The sequence below is a fragment of the Pseudoliparis swirei genome, chromosome 21 (genome assembly GCF_029220125.1).
Source record: "Pseudoliparis swirei isolate HS2019 ecotype Mariana Trench chromosome 21, NWPU_hadal_v1, whole genome shotgun sequence".
Taxonomy (NCBI): domain Eukaryota; kingdom Metazoa; phylum Chordata; class Actinopteri; order Perciformes; family Liparidae; genus Pseudoliparis; species Pseudoliparis swirei.
In genome coordinates, this window is record NC_079408.1 from 17,095,779 (window position 1) to 17,114,384 (window position 18,606).

At 48.3% G+C, this 18,606-nt stretch overlaps 1 protein-coding gene across 1 annotated transcript in view; it reads right to left on the reverse strand.

Moving 5' to 3' along the window:
- Positions 1-3,777: 3,777 nt before the first annotated feature.
- The window catches only part of spata6l (spermatogenesis associated 6-like), a 38,878-nt gene continuing 24,049 nt past the window's right edge, over positions 3,778-18,606 (reverse strand). The window contains exons 7-12 of the mRNA XM_056442918.1: positions 7,533-7,790; positions 5,812-5,878; positions 5,617-5,663; positions 5,057-5,172; positions 4,845-4,938; positions 3,778-4,488 (exon numbers count right to left, since the gene is read on the reverse strand). Coding sequence (XP_056298893.1) covers positions 4,423-4,488; positions 4,845-4,938; positions 5,057-5,172; positions 5,617-5,663; positions 5,812-5,878; positions 7,533-7,790 — 648 coding nt within the window. The 3' untranslated portion in view covers positions 3,778-4,422. The remainder of the gene's footprint in view (positions 4,489-4,844; positions 4,939-5,056; positions 5,173-5,616; positions 5,664-5,811; positions 5,879-7,532; positions 7,791-18,606) is intronic.

Sequence of the window (18,606 nt, forward strand, 5' to 3'; positions counted from 1 at the left end):
GATCTTCTCGCCATCGTCCTACAGTCAGTGTGTGTGTATGTTGTTCTCCATCGAAAGCAGGAGGTGTGCAGTTTCTCCTAAGGAGGTGCTGGTTTCTTTAATATAATAGAAACTAAAAAGGCATTGAAACGATCTATTGCTTACATAAGCAAGTTCTTGACTGTCAGGTACGGCTCTTATTAAATCACAATTCAAGGTGAGGTCAGAGCCAGGGGTTGCACAGTGTTCCTAGTTGTCCTCTCTGTGTGGATGGGGGGGTTGTGCATTGTTCGTGCCGAGTACTCCCCAGCGTGCCTGATTATTCTCCCTGTGTGGATGTGTCACCTTCTGGCCGAGGTCAAGAAGAGTTTGTACCCATCTGTGCTTCGTATGCAGCAATGTCAGTATGTTCCAAAGCATGTGGGTGAGCATGTGTTTGTGCTGTTCTCTCTGGTCAGGGCCTTACTGCCATAGAAGGACACAACAAGGTATGGTGCTTCGGAGCCTTAATGCAAAGTAAGGGACATATGGGGTACTAAGTATGTATTTTTATATTCTTAACACTGCTCTAATAAGTCTTTTAGGTCCCTCCAGTTGATCCAGAATGCTGCAGCTCGTGTTCTCACTAAACTAAGAACAGAGATCACATCACTCCTGCACTAGCTGCTCTGCACTGGCTCCCAGTAAAATCAAGAATCACTTTTAAAATTCTTCTCTTAACCTACAAAGCCTTGATTGGTGATGCACCATCATATCTTAAGGAGCTTGTAGTACCATATTGCCCCACTAGAGAGCTACGCTCACTAAATGCTGGACTACTTGTAGTTCCGAGAGTCTTAAAAAGTAGAATGGGAGCCAGAGCCTTTAGTTATCAAGCTCCTCTTTTATGGAACCAGCTTCCACCTTCAGTCCGGGAGGCAGACACAGTCACCTCGTTTAAGAGTAGACTTAAGACTTTCCTCTTTGACAGAGCTTATAGTTAGGGCTGAATCAGGTTCACCTGGTCCAGCCCCTTGAGATGCTGCTATAGGCTTATAGCTGCCGGGGGACGTTTAGGATGCACTGAGCACCTATCTCCTCTTTTCTCTCCTTAGGGATGAATTTTCATCTCTCAATCACACGTTACTAACTCTGCTTTCTCCCCGGAGTCCTTTTGACTTCAAGTCTCATGGGGTCATCGGACCCTATAAGACGGCATAGATCCTATCTGCCTGATGGATCATCGAGGTCTGGATCGTGGAATATGCCGACTACCAAATATTCATACACTCGGTCATATTCATTGATTGTGTTGTTACTGTGTTTTAATTTGTGTGTAATGATTCCTTCTATGACATCTATTGTTCTGTCCATCCTGGAGAGGGATCCTCCTCTGTTGCTCTCCTGAAGGTTTCTTCCCTTTTTCCCCTGTGAAGGGTTGTTTGGGAGTTTTTCCTGATCCCATGTGAGGTTTTGGGACAGGGATGTCTATGTGTACAGATTGTAAAGCACTCTGAGACTAATTTGTAATTTGTTAAAATGGGCTATACAAATAAACTGAATTGAATTGTATGTTTTATGGGCTTCATGAGACTGTCCATTACTTTTCCCCAAGACGACGACATTCCAGATCCATTGTGTCGGAGTGGAAGTTAGTATCTCGGTTTCAGTCGTCCGTACACTGCCAAAGGGGTACATTTGAAATAAGACGATGTTTGTAATTCCATATAAGAAATGAGAAGCCGAAGACATTAGGTTGTTTTCTACATTTCAAAAGCACATTGGCATCAACCCCTTTCACTCCCACTACTTGAGTACCTACAGTATGTGGATCGACTACGTTATGTGTAGCAAGCAAATAAAAGAAAGTTGCTCATTATTTGCTAGATGTTGTTGTTTTTAGTTTTGTAAAAAAAAGCTTGGGGTCACTTAGAATTGTCCTTATTGTTTAAAGAAAAACACTGTTTTTTCCCAATGAAGATACATTAAATGAATCATAAACACACTCTCTACATAGTTAATGTGGTAAATGACTATTCTCTGGTGTTAATGAAGTCTCTACAGAGGTGTATAGAGGCCCACCTCCAGTGTTCTAGTGGAACATTGTGTTATCGCCTTAGAAGACTAACGGAGGGGTAGAAAACCCTTTGTCTACATCTCCGTCCCCTGAATATCCCTGAATGTACCTGATGTACCTGAATGCATCTGAATGTACCTTAAAGGGTACCTGTTGTGATCTCGAATGTGTAGCCAGATCAAAAGATAATGTGTTTCTAAAGGTTATTCATGCACTGACGGTCCAGTATTCAATAACAATACGTAGTTTAGGCTGTTCAAAGTCCCTCAACTCCGACGAGCTTCATTGCACTGGTGCTTGAATATGGCGCAGGTGGTGTGACGTCACATTATTGATAGATCGACAGCCAGCCACAGCGGATGTGTTCAGAAACCAATGTAAACAACGTCGAGCGCTCGCAAACAAATGCTGAGAACTTGATAATAATATAGAAAACGGGCGAAATATGGACGATGAAAGATTGTCAGATTCAGCAACTGGATACTTGTATGAACCATTAAAAGCAGACTATCCCCATTTAGTGAATTGTGACAGCGATAGCGATGATTCTGATGAAGTTGATGCCGAAGGACCGCCGGTCCAGATGCTTCACCGTGCGGACCGTGCACGCAAGTCGGCGGACGTTTGGTGCAGTTGTGGGAAATGTGTGCCACAGAAAACAGACATAGAGTGCATTTGTTGTAAAGAGCACGAACTTATGTCCGACGATATCGTGTCATTAGACCTCATCTGCTTCACACAAAAGCGTGAGCTTGATAGCTACATCGCGCATAAGCCAGCGCTGGAGATGTCTTTCATTGATGCAATGTTCGCCGACATGTTCGGGGTGCTAGTGACTTTTTTTGCTCCGTCCGTCCCGATGCGCGCAAACCGGTGTCGGGAGCTCCGCGCGCACGAGACGGCGGGCAGAGGACTGTCAACGCAACACGTAGAGACAGAAATGACGCTGCTGCTGTAATGTGGCGCTGTAGAGAAAGTGACAGGGGGGCGGGCCAAATTTTTTTTAATGTCATGCGATCTACCAATACTACGCCGCGATCGACTGGCAGGTCGCCGCGATCGACGTATTGAGCACCCCTGATATAGATTGTGTAATTCTTGAGGCCACCGATCTATCCCAAGAAGCAACGCGTGTAGAAGTGGCTCCGGATTGGCTGAATTCCTTTCAACGACTCTACGTCATAGTGACCTCTGACATGAGTAAATAACTGGCAAGATGTCTGCGCCCTGAAGCGTTCACGGACTCGGAATGTTGACAAAGAAATGTAAAGCCTCGGGCTATGCGTGACTTGTTGACAATAGCGGCGGGGTAAATATGATTTATTTGATGCGCCTAATGGATGTAGCACGTTGTTGTTTTTGACTACAGGTACCCTTTAATGTACCCAAATCTACCTGAATGATTAAGTTCCATATCCTGTAACCCTATTAGTAAAAACTGTGAAAATTAAGTCAAAGAGATTTAACACACAGAATTGCATTGTGGGAGAAAATGACTTTCTGAACATTGCTGAATTATTGTTGCAGTAAATGAGAGTGTTGAATAATTCAAAAGGGTCTAAAGTGGACTGAAGGATGCAGGAATAAACCAAACTAGCTTCAAACGGTCTGTTATTTGCAGAATTAAGACTTGTGTTGAATCAGGCCAAGAGTTCTTCCCAAAATAGAGTTCAGTCTCAGCAGCACAGTAGATCACAATGTTCCCCATCGACGTTTAATAGCACACAGTCAGGGTGAGCGGCCATTGCTCTGATATACAGCAGCAGTTCACACATAGACACAGTATGACCTTCTGGGGCTTTGCCTGAGGACACGGTCAATGTGAGAGAGAGCCGTGTGTCTTCTACCTCACACCATGGCTGCTTCAAACTAATTCTACACAGTATATTTGAACATTACCACAGTTATCATGTCGTCACCTTCCTAAAACAATGGCCAAGGTCATTTTTTGACAAAAATGCTAAATCATCTCCTCATGATACTGGCCACCTCTGGTAAAACCGCCTACATCCTCAGCTGAACACGTCATGTGAATCTACCCCTGTAGTTTAATATATCACAATATTATGTGATCAATATGTGGTCATTTTTGGTTGAAACGAATATGTAATACACAGCGCTGTGCCATCAAGGATTTTTTAATGGATGCTCATTTTTCAATATATATATTTTGTAATCTCACGTACCCCATGGAGAGCCTTCACGTACCCCCATTTGAGAACCACTGGTTTGGAGGATACAGGACAGTCTTGTTTCAGGCTTATTGTAGTTCCCATGTAGACACAGTGTTACCATGTGGCTTTGGCATGGTGTGTATCTGAAGCATTTATTTCATGTGGAACTCTCTGAGTGAGTCCACCTCACCTCCCCAGAGCCTGGACCCATCGTCACGGTGGACCTGGAGAGATGGACCTCCGGGCTAAGACCTCGTCGACCTCGGAATCCGTGGCCCCCTGAAACACAACGTCATATTTTATTTGTGGTACCGTTGATTTGAGATCTTGTTTGTATTCATATTTAGTAAAGTGGTGAACTCATGATAAAATTCCCACGGATAAGTTTGACCTCAAAGATACAAATTGCATATTTGGCAAAATCCTTTAAAATTTTTTTTTAAAGGCAGGTCACTTATTAATATGAAACACATGAGGCTGAAATGACCCCTACTATACAAGTGAACATGGAACCACCCAGAACCTCAGGATTAAACATCTAATTATAACAGAGGCTTCTCACTGAAATAGGACGAGGTATATTTCTGGAAAGATATCTCTAATTATATATATATTTAAATTGAGATATTACTTACATAGGCAAGTCTGCATACAGCTCTTGGAGTTGTAAGCAGTCCCCGAACACGCGCTTGGACCTCTTCCCATTCTCTGTGAGAGCTGGACTGAGACCTGGACATCATACCCAGAGGCTTTCATTTAATTTTGATATGTTGTGATGAGGTGCATGCTTATATTATGAATGTGGATGAAAAGGACCTGCTGTGCTTCAAATGCTTCAGATACACACCATGCCATGTGTTGCCGGTAAGAGCTCCACAGCCCTGAACCTTCAGGACCGTGGTGGTCATCAAGAAGGTCATGTGTCTCTGAAGAACTGGACCCGTCTTCTGATATCCCTCCAGCCTACCAAAGGAAGATGTTCACCATCACATTACTGCAGCTGCTCCTTAGCAATGGATTCATATCACCCTTTAATTATGCTCTCAATTACATTTCAACCCATCGTCAGTAAATAACGAGCCGGGAGCCACTGGGAGTTCATTTCTTAGTTAACCAGCTACCTTGTGGTTTCAGGACCACCACCGTGAGCTCCAGCCGGCTGAGATGTAGGAGCTACACAGTGGTTCATACATTTCAGTTCAAGTGTTGATTTTTAGTCAACGAGGTTCAATGACCTTTCGACATGTTGTCGTTGTATGTTTAGCTAGCTGTTTCCCCATTCATCTTCTTATGCTAAGCTAGGCTAACCATATCCTGACTCCAGCTCTGCACTTCAAACCCCATAACGTCCTCTCAAAGAAGCCAGAGTCAAATCAATATGAAGACAAGATGCAACGTGTTTCCTACCAGACCATTGGAGGAGGATTTCCACCCGCCGGTTGGAGAACATCTCACTGAAAGAGTCAAAAGAGTCACAACAGTTTAGAAGAGCAGGAAGTAGGTTTCAGCTTGTTACAGTCATGTCTGCACTAAACTTTCTAAGCTCTTATGGTCCCTTGTTGGGGACTATAATCCATGTGTAGTAGCATTAAAGTGTTCTACCTTTGGATGAAGACCTGGTCAAAGCTGAAGAGGAAGATGAACTGGCTCCAGGCCAGGAAGTCCACGTCTACAAGGAGAGGGATGACACGGTGAGCAGGATGTTCAATTCAGTTTGTTTGATATAGACCAATATCAGAAATTATGAATTATCTTTAGAGGGCTTTACAATCTGTGCACATCCCTGACCTTTGACCTCACATCAGATCAACCGATGTTCACAACCAAGAGGGTTGGACCACTTTATTGGGATAAGACACGTTTAAGAGAATGGGAGACAACAAATATAGACGATGTTGAGAGCAGCAAATCTGTTTCCTGAAAGATAATCATGAGCAATGGAGACCAACCGATCCCCTAAGCTCCTCCCGGTCAGCTGGGAGACTCAACCCAACTGTCCAATCATCGGAATGGGAGGAAATCACAAACTGTATCTGTAACTTTAACCTTTGAATGAACAAATCACAAAAAATGAAAAATGCACTTTCTGAACAATGAGACGCTCCCGTGGTCAATTCAATACACAACTGGTTTTGGTCCGATATGGAGCATTTCAATGAGGAGCAATAATATAGCAAGAAGTGTTCCAAATAATCCTCCTGGGTATTCTGTAACAGATCAATGAAGACAGAAGACAGAGCCCATGTCCACATGTCTCTCTGTAGGGTGGTCGACAGCCTCCTTCAGTCACACTGAAGGGATTGGTGCATCTCCTCTTCTCAAAGTCAAAGTTAGTCACACACTGGAACTGTTGGCCGCTGATGGGAAACTATAAACATTATGAAAAGGTGATGAGACAGCCAACTGACCGTCTCCATGGCAACGTTACAGCTATAGACAACATAAAATGAAGTAAAGCTTTCCCCAGAGCTTTCAACCACATCTCATGGGCCTCATCAGCTGATCTACTGGAGGCGGCTCAGTTGATGCCACCTGACCTCAGTATGGACGTTAGTCAGGTTTAAACAACGAGGGTGAAGGCCAACGCACGTGATTGGTCATTTTGAAAAGGAAATGGCAGCAACGTTTCGAAAAAATAATTATGAATTCTTAATTAAAGATGTGCTGCGTGTGCTCACAGGCTGGGAGGTGCCGCTCAGGCCTGCAGAGACCAGGGTGTCAGACGGGGAATCTAAAGCACATCTAGGGCCCACCAACACACAAACTGGGGAATAGGACAACTCAGAAAACTCGATTAAATAAAACCATATTGTTCTGGCACTCAATCAGAGCAGACTGGGCTTGTCATGGTTTATGGATTATGGTTAATACATGTCTCAGTAATCCCTTGTTGTCCATAAGACAAACAGGTACCCACTGTCCTCGACACCAGGCCACAGACAGCTGATGGCAGGCGGGTCACAGTGTTCAATGTACAACTAAAGTACATCGACATGAGTTTGGATATTTACAGTTATGGGATGGGCATGTGTTGTGTGTATGTTTAAGTGGTGGATCCGTAGTATGTGACCTTGTTTGAACCTCATCCCCTCAGATTATGTTGTTATTATTATATTATGCATTTGTAAATAACCGTCAAAGCTTCTGTTTGGTGAAACATCCCATAACATGGAAGAGGAGGGAGAGGACAGTGATGTGTGTGTTAGGGAGGTTACGAGCGCACTAGTTTAGCTCTTCTCTGCCATCTTGTGGATGGAAATGGCAGCAACGTTTTGAAAAACTAATTATGAATTCTTAATTAAAGATGTGATGCGTGTGCTCACAGGCTGGAAGGTGCCACTCGGGCCTGCAGAGACCAGGCTGAGCCGAGCCAGGCGCTGAGGGTCTGCAGCTCTGAGAGGGGACAACGACCGGGCTCTGGGGGTCCACGATGGGGACCGGGCTCTGGGGGTCCATGATGGGGACCGGGATCTGGGGGTCCACGACGGGGACCTGGAGACCAGGGTCAGAGGTGGGCTCCTCTGGGGGGAGGAGCTCCTGGGCCTGCTGCAGTGCTTCCTGCTCCTCTTCATCACCGGCCTCTGGGAACAGAAGAGTGGAAGTCTCAGAACCAGCTTTAACATAACATAATGAACCCTGTCCAGATGAACCCTGTCTAGGTGAACCCTGTCTAGATGAACCCTGTCCAGGTGAACCCTGTCTAGATGAACCCTGTCTAGGTGAACCCTGTCTAGATGAACCCTGTCTAGATGAACCCTGTCTAGGTGAACCCTGTCCAGGTGAACCCTGTCTAGGTGAACCCTGTCTAGATGAACCCTGTCTAGGTGAACCCTGTCCAGATGAACCCTGTCTAGATGAACCCTGTCGAGGTGAACCCTGTCTAGATGAACCCTGTCCAAGTGAACCCTGTCTAGATGAACCCTGTCCAGGTGAACCCTGTCTAGATGAACCCTGTCCAGGTGAACCCTGTCTAGATGAACCCTGTCTAGATGAACCCTGTCTAGATGAACCATGTCTAGATGAACCCTGTCTAGATGAACCCTGTCCAGGTGAACCCTGTCTAGATGAACCCTGTCTAGATGAACCCTGTCTAGATGAACCCTGTCTAGATGAACCATGTCTAGATGAACCCTGTCTAGATGAACCCTGTCCAGGTGAACCCTGTCTAGGTGAACCCTGTCTAGATGAACCCTGTCTAGGTGAACCCTGTCTAGGTGAACCCTGTCCAGGTGAACCCTGTCTAGGTGAACCCTGTCTAGGTGAACCCTGTCTAGATGAACCCTGTCTAGGTGAACCCTGTCTAGGTGAACCCTGTCTAGGTGAACCCTGTCTAGATGAACCCTGTCTAGGTGAACCCTGTCTAGATGAACCCTGTCTAGGTGAACCCTGTCCAAGTGAACCCTGTCTAGATGAACCCTGTCTAGATGAACCCTGTCCAGGTGAACCCTGTCTAGATGAACCCTGTCCAAGTGAACCCTGTCTAGGTGAACCCTGTCTAGATGAACCCTGTCCAGGTGAACCCTGTCTAGATGAACCCTGTCCAAGTGAACCCTGTCTAGGTGAACCCTGTCTAGATGAACCCTGTCCAGGTGAACCCTGTCTAGATGAACCCTGTCTAGATGAACCCTGTCCAAGTGAACCCTGTCTAGATGAACCCTGTCCAGGTGAACCCTGTCTAGATGAACCCTGTCTAGATGAACCCTGTCTAGATGAACCCTGTCTAGATGAACCATGTCTAGATGAACCCTGTCTAGATGAACCCTGTCCAGGTGAACCCTGTCTAGGTGAACCCTGTCTAGATGAACCCTGTCCAGGTGAACCCTGTCTAGGTGAACCCTGTCCAGGTGAACCCTGTCTAGGTGAACCCTGTCTAGATGAACCCTGTCTAGGTGAACCCTGTCTAGGTGAACCCTGTCCAGGTGAACCCTGTCTAGGTGAACCCTGTCTAGATGAACCCTGTCCAAGTGAACCCTGTCTAGATGAACCCTGTCTAGATGAACCCTGTCCAGGTGAACCCTGTCTAGATGAACCCTGTCCAAGTGAACCCTGTCTAGGTGAACCCTGTCTAGATTAACCCTGTCCAGGTGAACCCTGTCTAGATGAACCCTGTCCAAGTGAACCCTGTCTAGGTGAACCCTGTCTAGATTAACCCTGTCCAGGTGAACCCTGTCTAGATGAACCCTGTCCAAGTGAACCCTGTCTAGATGAACCCTGTCCAGGTGAACCCTGTCTAGATGAACCCTGTCCAAGTGAACCCTGTCTAGATGAACCCTGACCAGGTGAACCCTGTCTAGATGAACCCTGTCCAAGTGAACCCTGTCTAGGTGAACCCTGTCTAGGTGAACCCTGTCTAGATGAACCCTGTCTAGATGAACCCTGTCCAGGTGAACCCTGTCTAGATGAACCCTGTCTAGATGAACCCTGTCCAGGTGAACCCTGTCTAGATGAACCCTGTCTAGGTGAACCCTGTCTAGATGAACCCTGTCTAGATGAACCCTGTCTAGATGAACCCTGTCCAGGTGAACCCTGTCTAGATGAACCCTGTCCAGGTGAACCCTGTCTAGATGAACCCTGTCTAGGTGAACCCTGTCCAGGTGAACCCTGTCTAGGTGAACCCTGTCCAAGTGAACCCTGTCTAGATGAACCCTGTCTAGATGAACCCTGTCCAGGTGAACCCTGTCTAGATGAACCCTGTCCAAGTGAACCCTGTCTAGGTGAACCCTGTCTAGATTAACCCTGTCCAGGTGAACCCTGTCTAGATGAACCCTGTCCAAGTGAACCCTGTCTAGGTGAACCCTGTCTAGATTAACCCTGTCCAGGTGAACCCTGTCTAGGTGAACCCTGTCTAGATGAACCCTGTCCAGGTGAACCCTGTCTAGATGAACCCTGTCCAAGTGAACCCTGTCTAGATGAACCCTGTCTAGATGAACCCTGACCAGGTGAACCCTGTCTAGATGAACCCTGTCCAAGTGAACCCTGTCTAGGTGAACCCTGTCTAGGTGAACCCTGTCTAGATGAACCCTGTCCAGGTGAACCCTGTCTAGATGAACCCTGTCCAGGTGAACCCTGTCTAGATGAACCCTGTCTAGGTGAACCCTGTCTAGATGAACCCTGTCTAGATGAACCCTGTCCAGGTGAACCCTGTCTAGATGAACCCTGTCCAGGTGAACCCTGTCTAGATGAACCCTGTCTAGGTGAACCCTGTCTAGATGAACCCTGTCTAGGTGAACCCTGTCTAGGTGAACCCTGTCTAGGTGAACCCTGTCTAGGTGAACCCTGTCTAGGTGAACCCTGTCTAGATGAACCCTGTCTAGATGAACCCTGTCTAGATGAACCCTGTCTAGGTGAACCCTGTCCAGGTGAACCCTGTCTAGATGAACCCTGTCTAGATGAACCCAGTCTAGGTGAACCCTGTCTAGGTGAACCCTGTCTAGATGAACCCTGTCTAGATGAACCCTGTCTAGGTGAACCCTGTCTAGATGAACCCTGTCTAGGTGAACCCTGTCCAAGTGAACCCTGTCTAGATGAACCCTGTCCAGGTGAACCCTGTCTAGATGAACCCTGTCCAGGTGAACCCTGTCTAGATGAACCCTGTCCAGGTGAACCCTGTCTAGATGAACCCTGTCTAGATGAACCCTGTCTAGGTGAACCCTGTCTAGATGAACCCTGTCTAGATGAACCCTGTCTAGATGAACCCTGTCTAGGTGAACCCTGTCCAGGTGAACCCTGTCTAGGTGAACCCTGTCTAGATGAACCCTGTCTAGATGAACCCTGTCTAGATGAACCCTGTCTAGGTGAACCCTGTCTAGATGAACCCTGTCTAGGTGAACCCTGTCTAGATGAACCCTGTCTAGATGAACCCTGTCCAAGTGAACCCTGTCTAGATGAACCCTGTCCAGGTGAACCCTGTCTAGATGAACCCTGTCCAGATGAACCCTGTCTAGATGAACCCTGTCTAGATGAACCCTGTCTAGGTGAACCCTGTCTAGATGAACCCTGTCCAGGTGAACCCTGTCTAGGTGAACCCTGTCTAGATGAACCCTGTCCAGGTGAACCCTGTCTAGATGAACCCTGTCTAGATGAACCCTGTCTAGATGAACCATGTCTAGATGAACCCTGTCTAGATGAACCCTGTCCAGGTGAACCCTGTCTAGGTGAACCCTGTCTAGATGAACCCTGTCTAGATGAACCCTGTCTAGATGAACCCTGTCCAGGTGAACCCTGTCTAGGTGAACCCTGTCCAGGTGAACCCTGTCTAGGTGAACCCTGTCTAGATGAACCCTGTCTAGGTGAACCCTGTCTAGATGAACCCTGTCTAGGTGAACCCTGTCCAGGTGAACCCTGTCTAGGTGAACCCTGTCCAGGTGAACCCTGTCTAGGTGAACCCTGTCTAGATGAACCCTGTCCAAGTGAACCCTGTCTAGATGAACCCTGTCTAGATGAACCCTGTCCAGGTGAACCCTGTCTAGATGAACCCTGTCCAAGTGAACCCTGTCTAGGTGAACCCTGTCTAGATGAACCCTGTCCAGGTGAACCCTGTCTAGATGAACCCTGTCTAGATGAACCCTGTCCAAGAGAACCCTGTCTAGATGAACCCTGTCCAGGTGAACCCTGTCTAGATGAACCCTGTCCAGGTGAACCCTGTCTAGATGAACCATGTCTAGATGAACCCTGTCTAGATGAACCCTGTCCAGGTGAACCCTGTCTAGGTGAACCCTGTCTAGATGAACCCTGTCCAGGTGAACCCTGTCTAGATGAACCCTGTCCAAGTGAACCCTGTCTAGGTGAACCCTGTCTAGATTAACCCTGTCCAGGTGAACCCTGTCTAGATGAACCCTGTCCAAGTGAACCCTGTCTAGGTGAACCCTGTCTAGATTAACCCTGTCCAGGTGAACCCTGTCTAGGTGAACCCTGTCTAGATGAACCCTGTCCAGGTGAACCCTGTCTAGATGAACCCTGTCCAAGTGAACCCTGTCTAGATGAACCCTGTCTAGATGAACCCTGACCAGGTGAACCCTGTCTAGATGAACCCTGTCCAAGTGAACCCTGTCTAGGTGAACCCTGTCTAGGTGAACCCTGTCTAGATGAACCCTGTCTAGATGAACCCTGTCCAGGTGAACCCTGTCTAGATGAACCCTGTCCAGGTGAACCCTGTCTAGATGAACCCTGTCTAGGTGAACCCTGTCTAGATGAACCCTGTCTAGATGAACCCTGTCCAGGTGAACCCTGTCTAGATGAACCCTGTCCAGGTGAACCCTGTCTAGATGAACCCTGTCTAGGTGAACCCTGTCTAGATGAACCCTGTCTAGGTGAACCCTGTCTAGGTGAACCCTGTCTAGTTGAACCCTGTCTAGGTGAACCCTGTCTAGATGAACCCTGTCTAGATGAACCCTGTCTAGATGAACCCTGTCTAGGTGAACCCTGTCCAGGTGAACCCTGTCTAGATGAACCCTGTCTAGATGAACCCAGTCTAGGTGAACCCTGTCTAGGTGAACCCTGTCTAGATGAACCCTGTCTAGATGAACCCTGTCTAGGTGAACCCTGTCTAGATGAACCCTGTCTAGGTGAACCCTGTCCAAGTGAACCCTGTCTAGATGAACCCTGTCCAGGTGAACCCTGTCTAGATGAACCCTGTCCAGGTGAACCCTGTCTAGATGAACCCTGTCCAGGTGAACCCTGTCTAGATGAACCCTGTCTAGATGAACCCTGTCTAGGTGAACCCTGTCTAGATGAACCCTGTCTAGATGAACCCTGTCTAGATGAACCCTGTCTAGGTGAACCCTGTCTAGGTGAACCCTGTCCAGGTGAACCCTGTCTAGGTGAACCCTGTCTAGATGAACCCTGTCTAGATGAACCCTGTCTAGATGAACCCTGTCTAGGTGAACCCTGTCTAGATGAACCCTGTCTAGGTGAACCCTGTCTAGATGAACCCTGTCTAGATGAACCCTGTCCAAGTGAACCCTGTCTAGATGAACCCTGTCCAGGTGAACCCTGTCTAGATGAACCCTGTCCAGGTGAACCCTGTCTAGATGAACCCTGTCTAGATGAACCCTGTCTAGATGAACCCTGTCTAGATGAACCCTGTCCAGGTGAACCCTGTCTAGGTGAACCCTGTCTAGATGAACCCTGTCCAGGTGAACCCTGTCTAGATGAACCCTGTCTAGATGAACCCTGTCTAGATGAACCATGTCTAGATGAACCCTGTCTAGATGAACCCTGTCCAGGTGAACCCTGTCTAGGTGAACCCTGTCTAGATGAACCCTGTCTAGATGAACCCTGTCTAGATGAACCCTGTCTAGATGAACCCTGTCCAGGTGAACCCTGTCTAGGTGAACCCTGTCCAGGTGAACCCTGTCTAGGTGAACCCTGTCTAGATGAACCCTGTCTAGGTGAACCCTGTCTAGATGAACCCTGTCTAGGTGAACCCTGTCCAGGTGAACCCTGTCTAGGTGAACCCTGTCCAGGTGAACCCTGTCTAGGTGAACCCTGTCTAGATGAACCCTGTCCAAGTGAACCCTGTCTAGATGAACCCTGTCTAGATGAACCCTGTCCAGGTGAACCCTGTCTAGATGAACCCTGTCCAAGTGAACCCTGTCTAGGTGAACCCTGTCTAGGTGAACCCTGTCCAGGTGAACCCTGTCTAGATGAACCCTGTCTAGATGAACCCTGTCCAAGTGAACCCTGTCTAGATGAACCCTGTCCAGGTGAACCCTGTCTAGATGAACCCTGTCCAGGTGAACCCTGTCTAGATGAACCATGTCTAGATGAACCCTGTCTAGATGAACCCTGTCCAGGTGAACCCTGTCTAGGTGAACCCTGTCTAGATGAACCCTGTCTAGATGAACCCTGTCCAGGTGAACCCTGTCTAGGTGAACCCTGTCCAGGTGAACCCTGTCTAGGTGAAACCTGTCCAGGTGAACCCTGTCTAGGTGAACCCTGTCTAGATGAACCCTGTCTAGGTGAACCCTGTCTAGATGAACCCTGTCTAGGTGAACCCTGTCTAGGTGAACCCTGTCTAGGTGAACCCTGTCCAGGTGAACCCTGTCTAGGTGAACCCTGTCTAGATGAACCCTGTCTAGGTGAACCCTGTCTAGATGAACCCTGTCTAGATGAACCCTGTCTAGGTGAACCCTGTCTAGATGAACCCTGTCTAGGTGAACCCTGTCTAGATGAACCCTGTCCAAGTGAACCCTGTCTAGATGAACCCTGTCTAGATGAACCCTGTCCAGGTGAACCCTGTCTAGATGAACCCTGTCCAAGTGAACCCTGTCTAGATGAACCCTGTCTAGATGAACCCTGTCCAGGTGAACCCTGTCCAAGTGAACCCTGTCTAGGTGAACCCTGTCTAGATGAACCCTGTCCAGGTGAACCCTGTCTAGATGAACCCTGTCTAGATGAACCCTGTCCAAGTGAACCCTGTCTAGATGAACCCTGTCCAGGTGAACCCTGTCTAGATGAACCCTGTCCAGGTGAACCCTGTCTAGATGAACCCTGTCTAGATGAACCCTGTCCAGGTGAACCCTGTCTAGATGAACCCTGTCCAAGTGAACCCTGTCTAGGTGAACCCTGTCTAGATGAACCCTGTCCAGGTGAACCCTGTCTAGATGAACCCTGTCCAAGTGAACCCTGTCTAGGTGAACCCTGTCTAGATGAACCCTGTCCAGGTGAACCCTGTCTAGATGAACCCTGTCTAGATGAACCCTGTCCAAGTGAACCCTGTCTAGATGAACCCTGTCCAGGTGAACCCTGTCTAGATGAACCCTGTCCAGGTGAACCCTGTCTAGATGAACCCTGTCTAGATGAACCCTGTCTAGATGAACCCTGTCTAGATGAACCCTGTCTAGATGAACCCTGTCTAGATGAACCCTGTCTAGGTGAACCCTGTCTAGATGAACCCTGTCTAGATGAACCCTGTCCAGGTGAACCCTGTCTAGGTGAACCCTGTCCAGGTGAACCCTGTCTAGGTGAACCCTGTCTAGATGAACCCTGTCTAGGTGAACCCTGTCTAGATGAACCCTGTCTAGGTGAACCCTGTCTAGATGAACCCTGTCCAGGTGAACCCTGTCTAGGTGAACCCTGTCTAGATGAACCCTGTCCAGGTGAACCCTGTCTAGATGAACCCTGTCCAAGTGAACCCTGTCTAGGTGAACCCTGTCTAGATGAACCCTGTCCAGGTGAACCCTGTCTAGATGAACCCTGTCCAAGTGAACCCTGTCTAGGTGAACCCTGTCTAGATGAACCCTGTCCAGGTGAACCCTGTCTAGATGAACCCTGTCTAGATGAACCCTGTCCAGGTGAACCCTGTCTAGATGAACCCTGTCCAGGTGAACCCTGTCTAGATGAACCCTGTCTAGATGAACCCTGTCTAGATGAACCCTGTCTAGATGAACCCTGTCCAGGTGAACCCTGTCTAGATGAACCCTGTCCAGGTGAACCCTGTCTAGATGAACCATGTCTAGATGAACCCTGTCCAGGTGAACCTGTCTAGATGAACCCTGTCCAGTGAACCCTGTCTAGATGAACCCTGTCTAGATGAACCCTGTCTAGATGAACCCTGTCTAGATGAACCCTGTCCAGGTGAACCCTGTCTAGGTGAACCCTGTCTAGATGAACCCTGTCTAGATGAACCCTGTCTAGATGAACCCTGTCTAGATGAACCCTGTCTAGTGAACCCTGTCTAGGTGAACCCTGTCAGGTGAACCCTGTCTAGGTGAACCCTGTCTAGATGAACCCTGTCAGGTGAACCCTGTCTAGATGAACCCTGTCTAGATGAACCCTGTCTAGGTGAACCCTGTCTAGATGAACCCTGTCCAGGTGAACCCTGTCTAGGTGAACCCTGTCCAGGTGAACCCTGTCTAGGTGAACCCTGTCTAGATGAACCCTGTCTAGGTGAACCCTGTCTAGATGAACCCTGTCTAGGTGAACCCTGTCTAGGTGAACCCTGTCTAGGTGAACCCTGTCCAGGTGAACCCTGTCTAGATGAACCCTGTCCAAGTGAACCCTGTCTAGATGAACCCTGTCTAGATGAACCCTGTCCAGGTGAACCCTGTCTAGATGAACCCTGTCCAAGTGAACCCTGTCTAGGTGAACCCTGTCTAGATGAACCCTGTCCAGGTGAACCCTGTCTAGATGAACCCTGTCCAGGTGAACCCTGTCTAGGTGAACCCTGTCTAGATGAACCCTGTCCAGGTGAACCCTGTCTAGATGAACCCTGTCTAGATGAACCCTGTCCAGGTGAACCCTGTCTAGATGAACCCTGTCCAGGTGAACCCTGTCTAGATGAACCCTGTCCAGGTGAACCCTGTCTAGATGAACCCTGTCTAGATGAACCCTGTCTAGGTGAACCCTGTCTAGATGAACCCTGTCTAGGTGAACCCTGTCTAGATGAACCCTGTCCAGGTGAACCCTGTCTAGGTGAACCCTGTCTAGATGAACCCTGTCCAGGTGAACCCTGTCTAGATGTACCCTGTCTAGGTGAACCCTGTCTAGTGAACCCTGTCTAGATGAACCCTGTCCAAGTGAACCCTGTCTAGATGAACCCTGTCTAGATGAACCCTGTCTAGGTGAACCCTGTCTAGATGAACCCTGTCTAGGTGAACCCTGTCTAGATGAACCCTGTCTAGATGAACCCTGTCTAGGTGAACCCTGTCTAGATGAACCCTGTCTTGTCGACCCCTGACTAGATGTACCCTGTCTAGATGAACCCTGTCAGTGAACCCTGTCTAGATGAACCCTGTCTAGGTGAACCCTGTCTAGATGAACCCTGTCTAGATGAACCCTGTCCAGTGAACCCTGTCTAGATGAACCCTGTCTAGGTGAACCCTGTCTAGGTGAACCCTGTCTAGATGAACCCTGTCCAGGTGAACCCTGTCTAGATGAACCCTGTCTAGATGAACCCTGTCCAGGTGAACCCTGTCTAGATGAACCCTGTCCAGGTGAACCCTGTCTAGATGAACCCTGTCTAGATGAACCCTGTCTAGATGAACCCTGTCTAGATGAACCCTGTCTAGGTGAACCCTGTCTAGATGAACCCTGTCTAGATGAACCCTGTCCAGATGAACCCTGTCTAGATGAACCCTGTCTAGGTGAACCCTGTCTAGATGAACCCTGCTCAAGTGAACCCTGTCTAGATGAACCCTGTCCAGGTGAACCCTGTCTAGATGAACCCTGTCCAGGTGAACCCTGTCTAGATGAACCCTGTCTAGATGAACCCTGTCCAGGTGAACCCTGTCTAGGTGAACCCTGTCCAGGTGAACCCTGTCTAGGTGAACCCTGTCTAGATGAACCCTGTCCAGATGAACCCTGTCTAGATGAACCCTGTCTAGATGAACCCTGTCTAGGTGAACCCTGTCTAGATGAACCCTGTCCAGGTGAACCCTGTCTAGATGAACCCTGTCTAGATGAACCCTGTCTAGATGAACCCTGTCTAGGTGAACCCTGTCTAGATGAACCCTGTCTAGATGAACCCTGTCTAGGTGAACCCTGTCTAGATGAACCCTGTCTAGATGAACCCTGTCTAGATGAACCCTGTCCAGGTGAACCCTGTCTAGATGAACCCTGTCTAGATGAACCCTGTCTAGATGAACCCTGTCTAGATGAACCCTGTCTAGATGAACCCTGTCTAGATGAACCCTGTCTAGGTGAACCCTGTCTAGATGAACCCTGTCCAGGTGAACCCTGTCTAGATGAACCCTGTCCAAGTGAACCCTGTCTAGGTGAACCCTGTCTAGATGAACCCTGTCCAGGTGAACCCTGTCTAGATGAACCCTGTCTAGATGAACCCTGTCCAGGTGAACCCTGTCTAGATGAACCCTGTCCAGGTGAACCCTGTCTAGATGAACCCTGTCTAGATGAACCCTGTCCAGGTGAACCCTGTCTAGATGAACCCTGTCCAGGTGAACCCTGTCTAGATGAACCCTGTCCAGGTGAACCCTGTCTAGATGAACCCTGTCTAGATGAACCCTGTCCAGGTGAACCCTGTCTAGATGAACCCTGTCCAGGTGAACCCTGTCTAGATGAACCCTGTCTAGATGAACCCTGTCTAGATGAACCCTGTCTAGGTGAACCCTGTCTAGGTGAACCCTGTCTAGATGAACCCTGTCCAGGTGAACCCTGTCTAGATGAACCCTGTCTAGATGAACCCTGTCTAGATGAACCCTGTCTAGATGAACCCTGTCCAGGTGAACCCTGTCTAGATGAACCCTGTCTAGATGAACCCTGTCTAGGTGAACCCTGTCTAGGTGAACCCTGTCTAGATGAACCCTGTCTAGATGAACCCTGTCTAGGTGAACCCTGTCTAGATGAACCCTGTCTAGATGAACCCTGTCCAAGTGAACCCTGTCTAGATGAACCCTGTCCAGGTGAACCCTGTCTAGATGAACCCTGTCCAGGTGAACC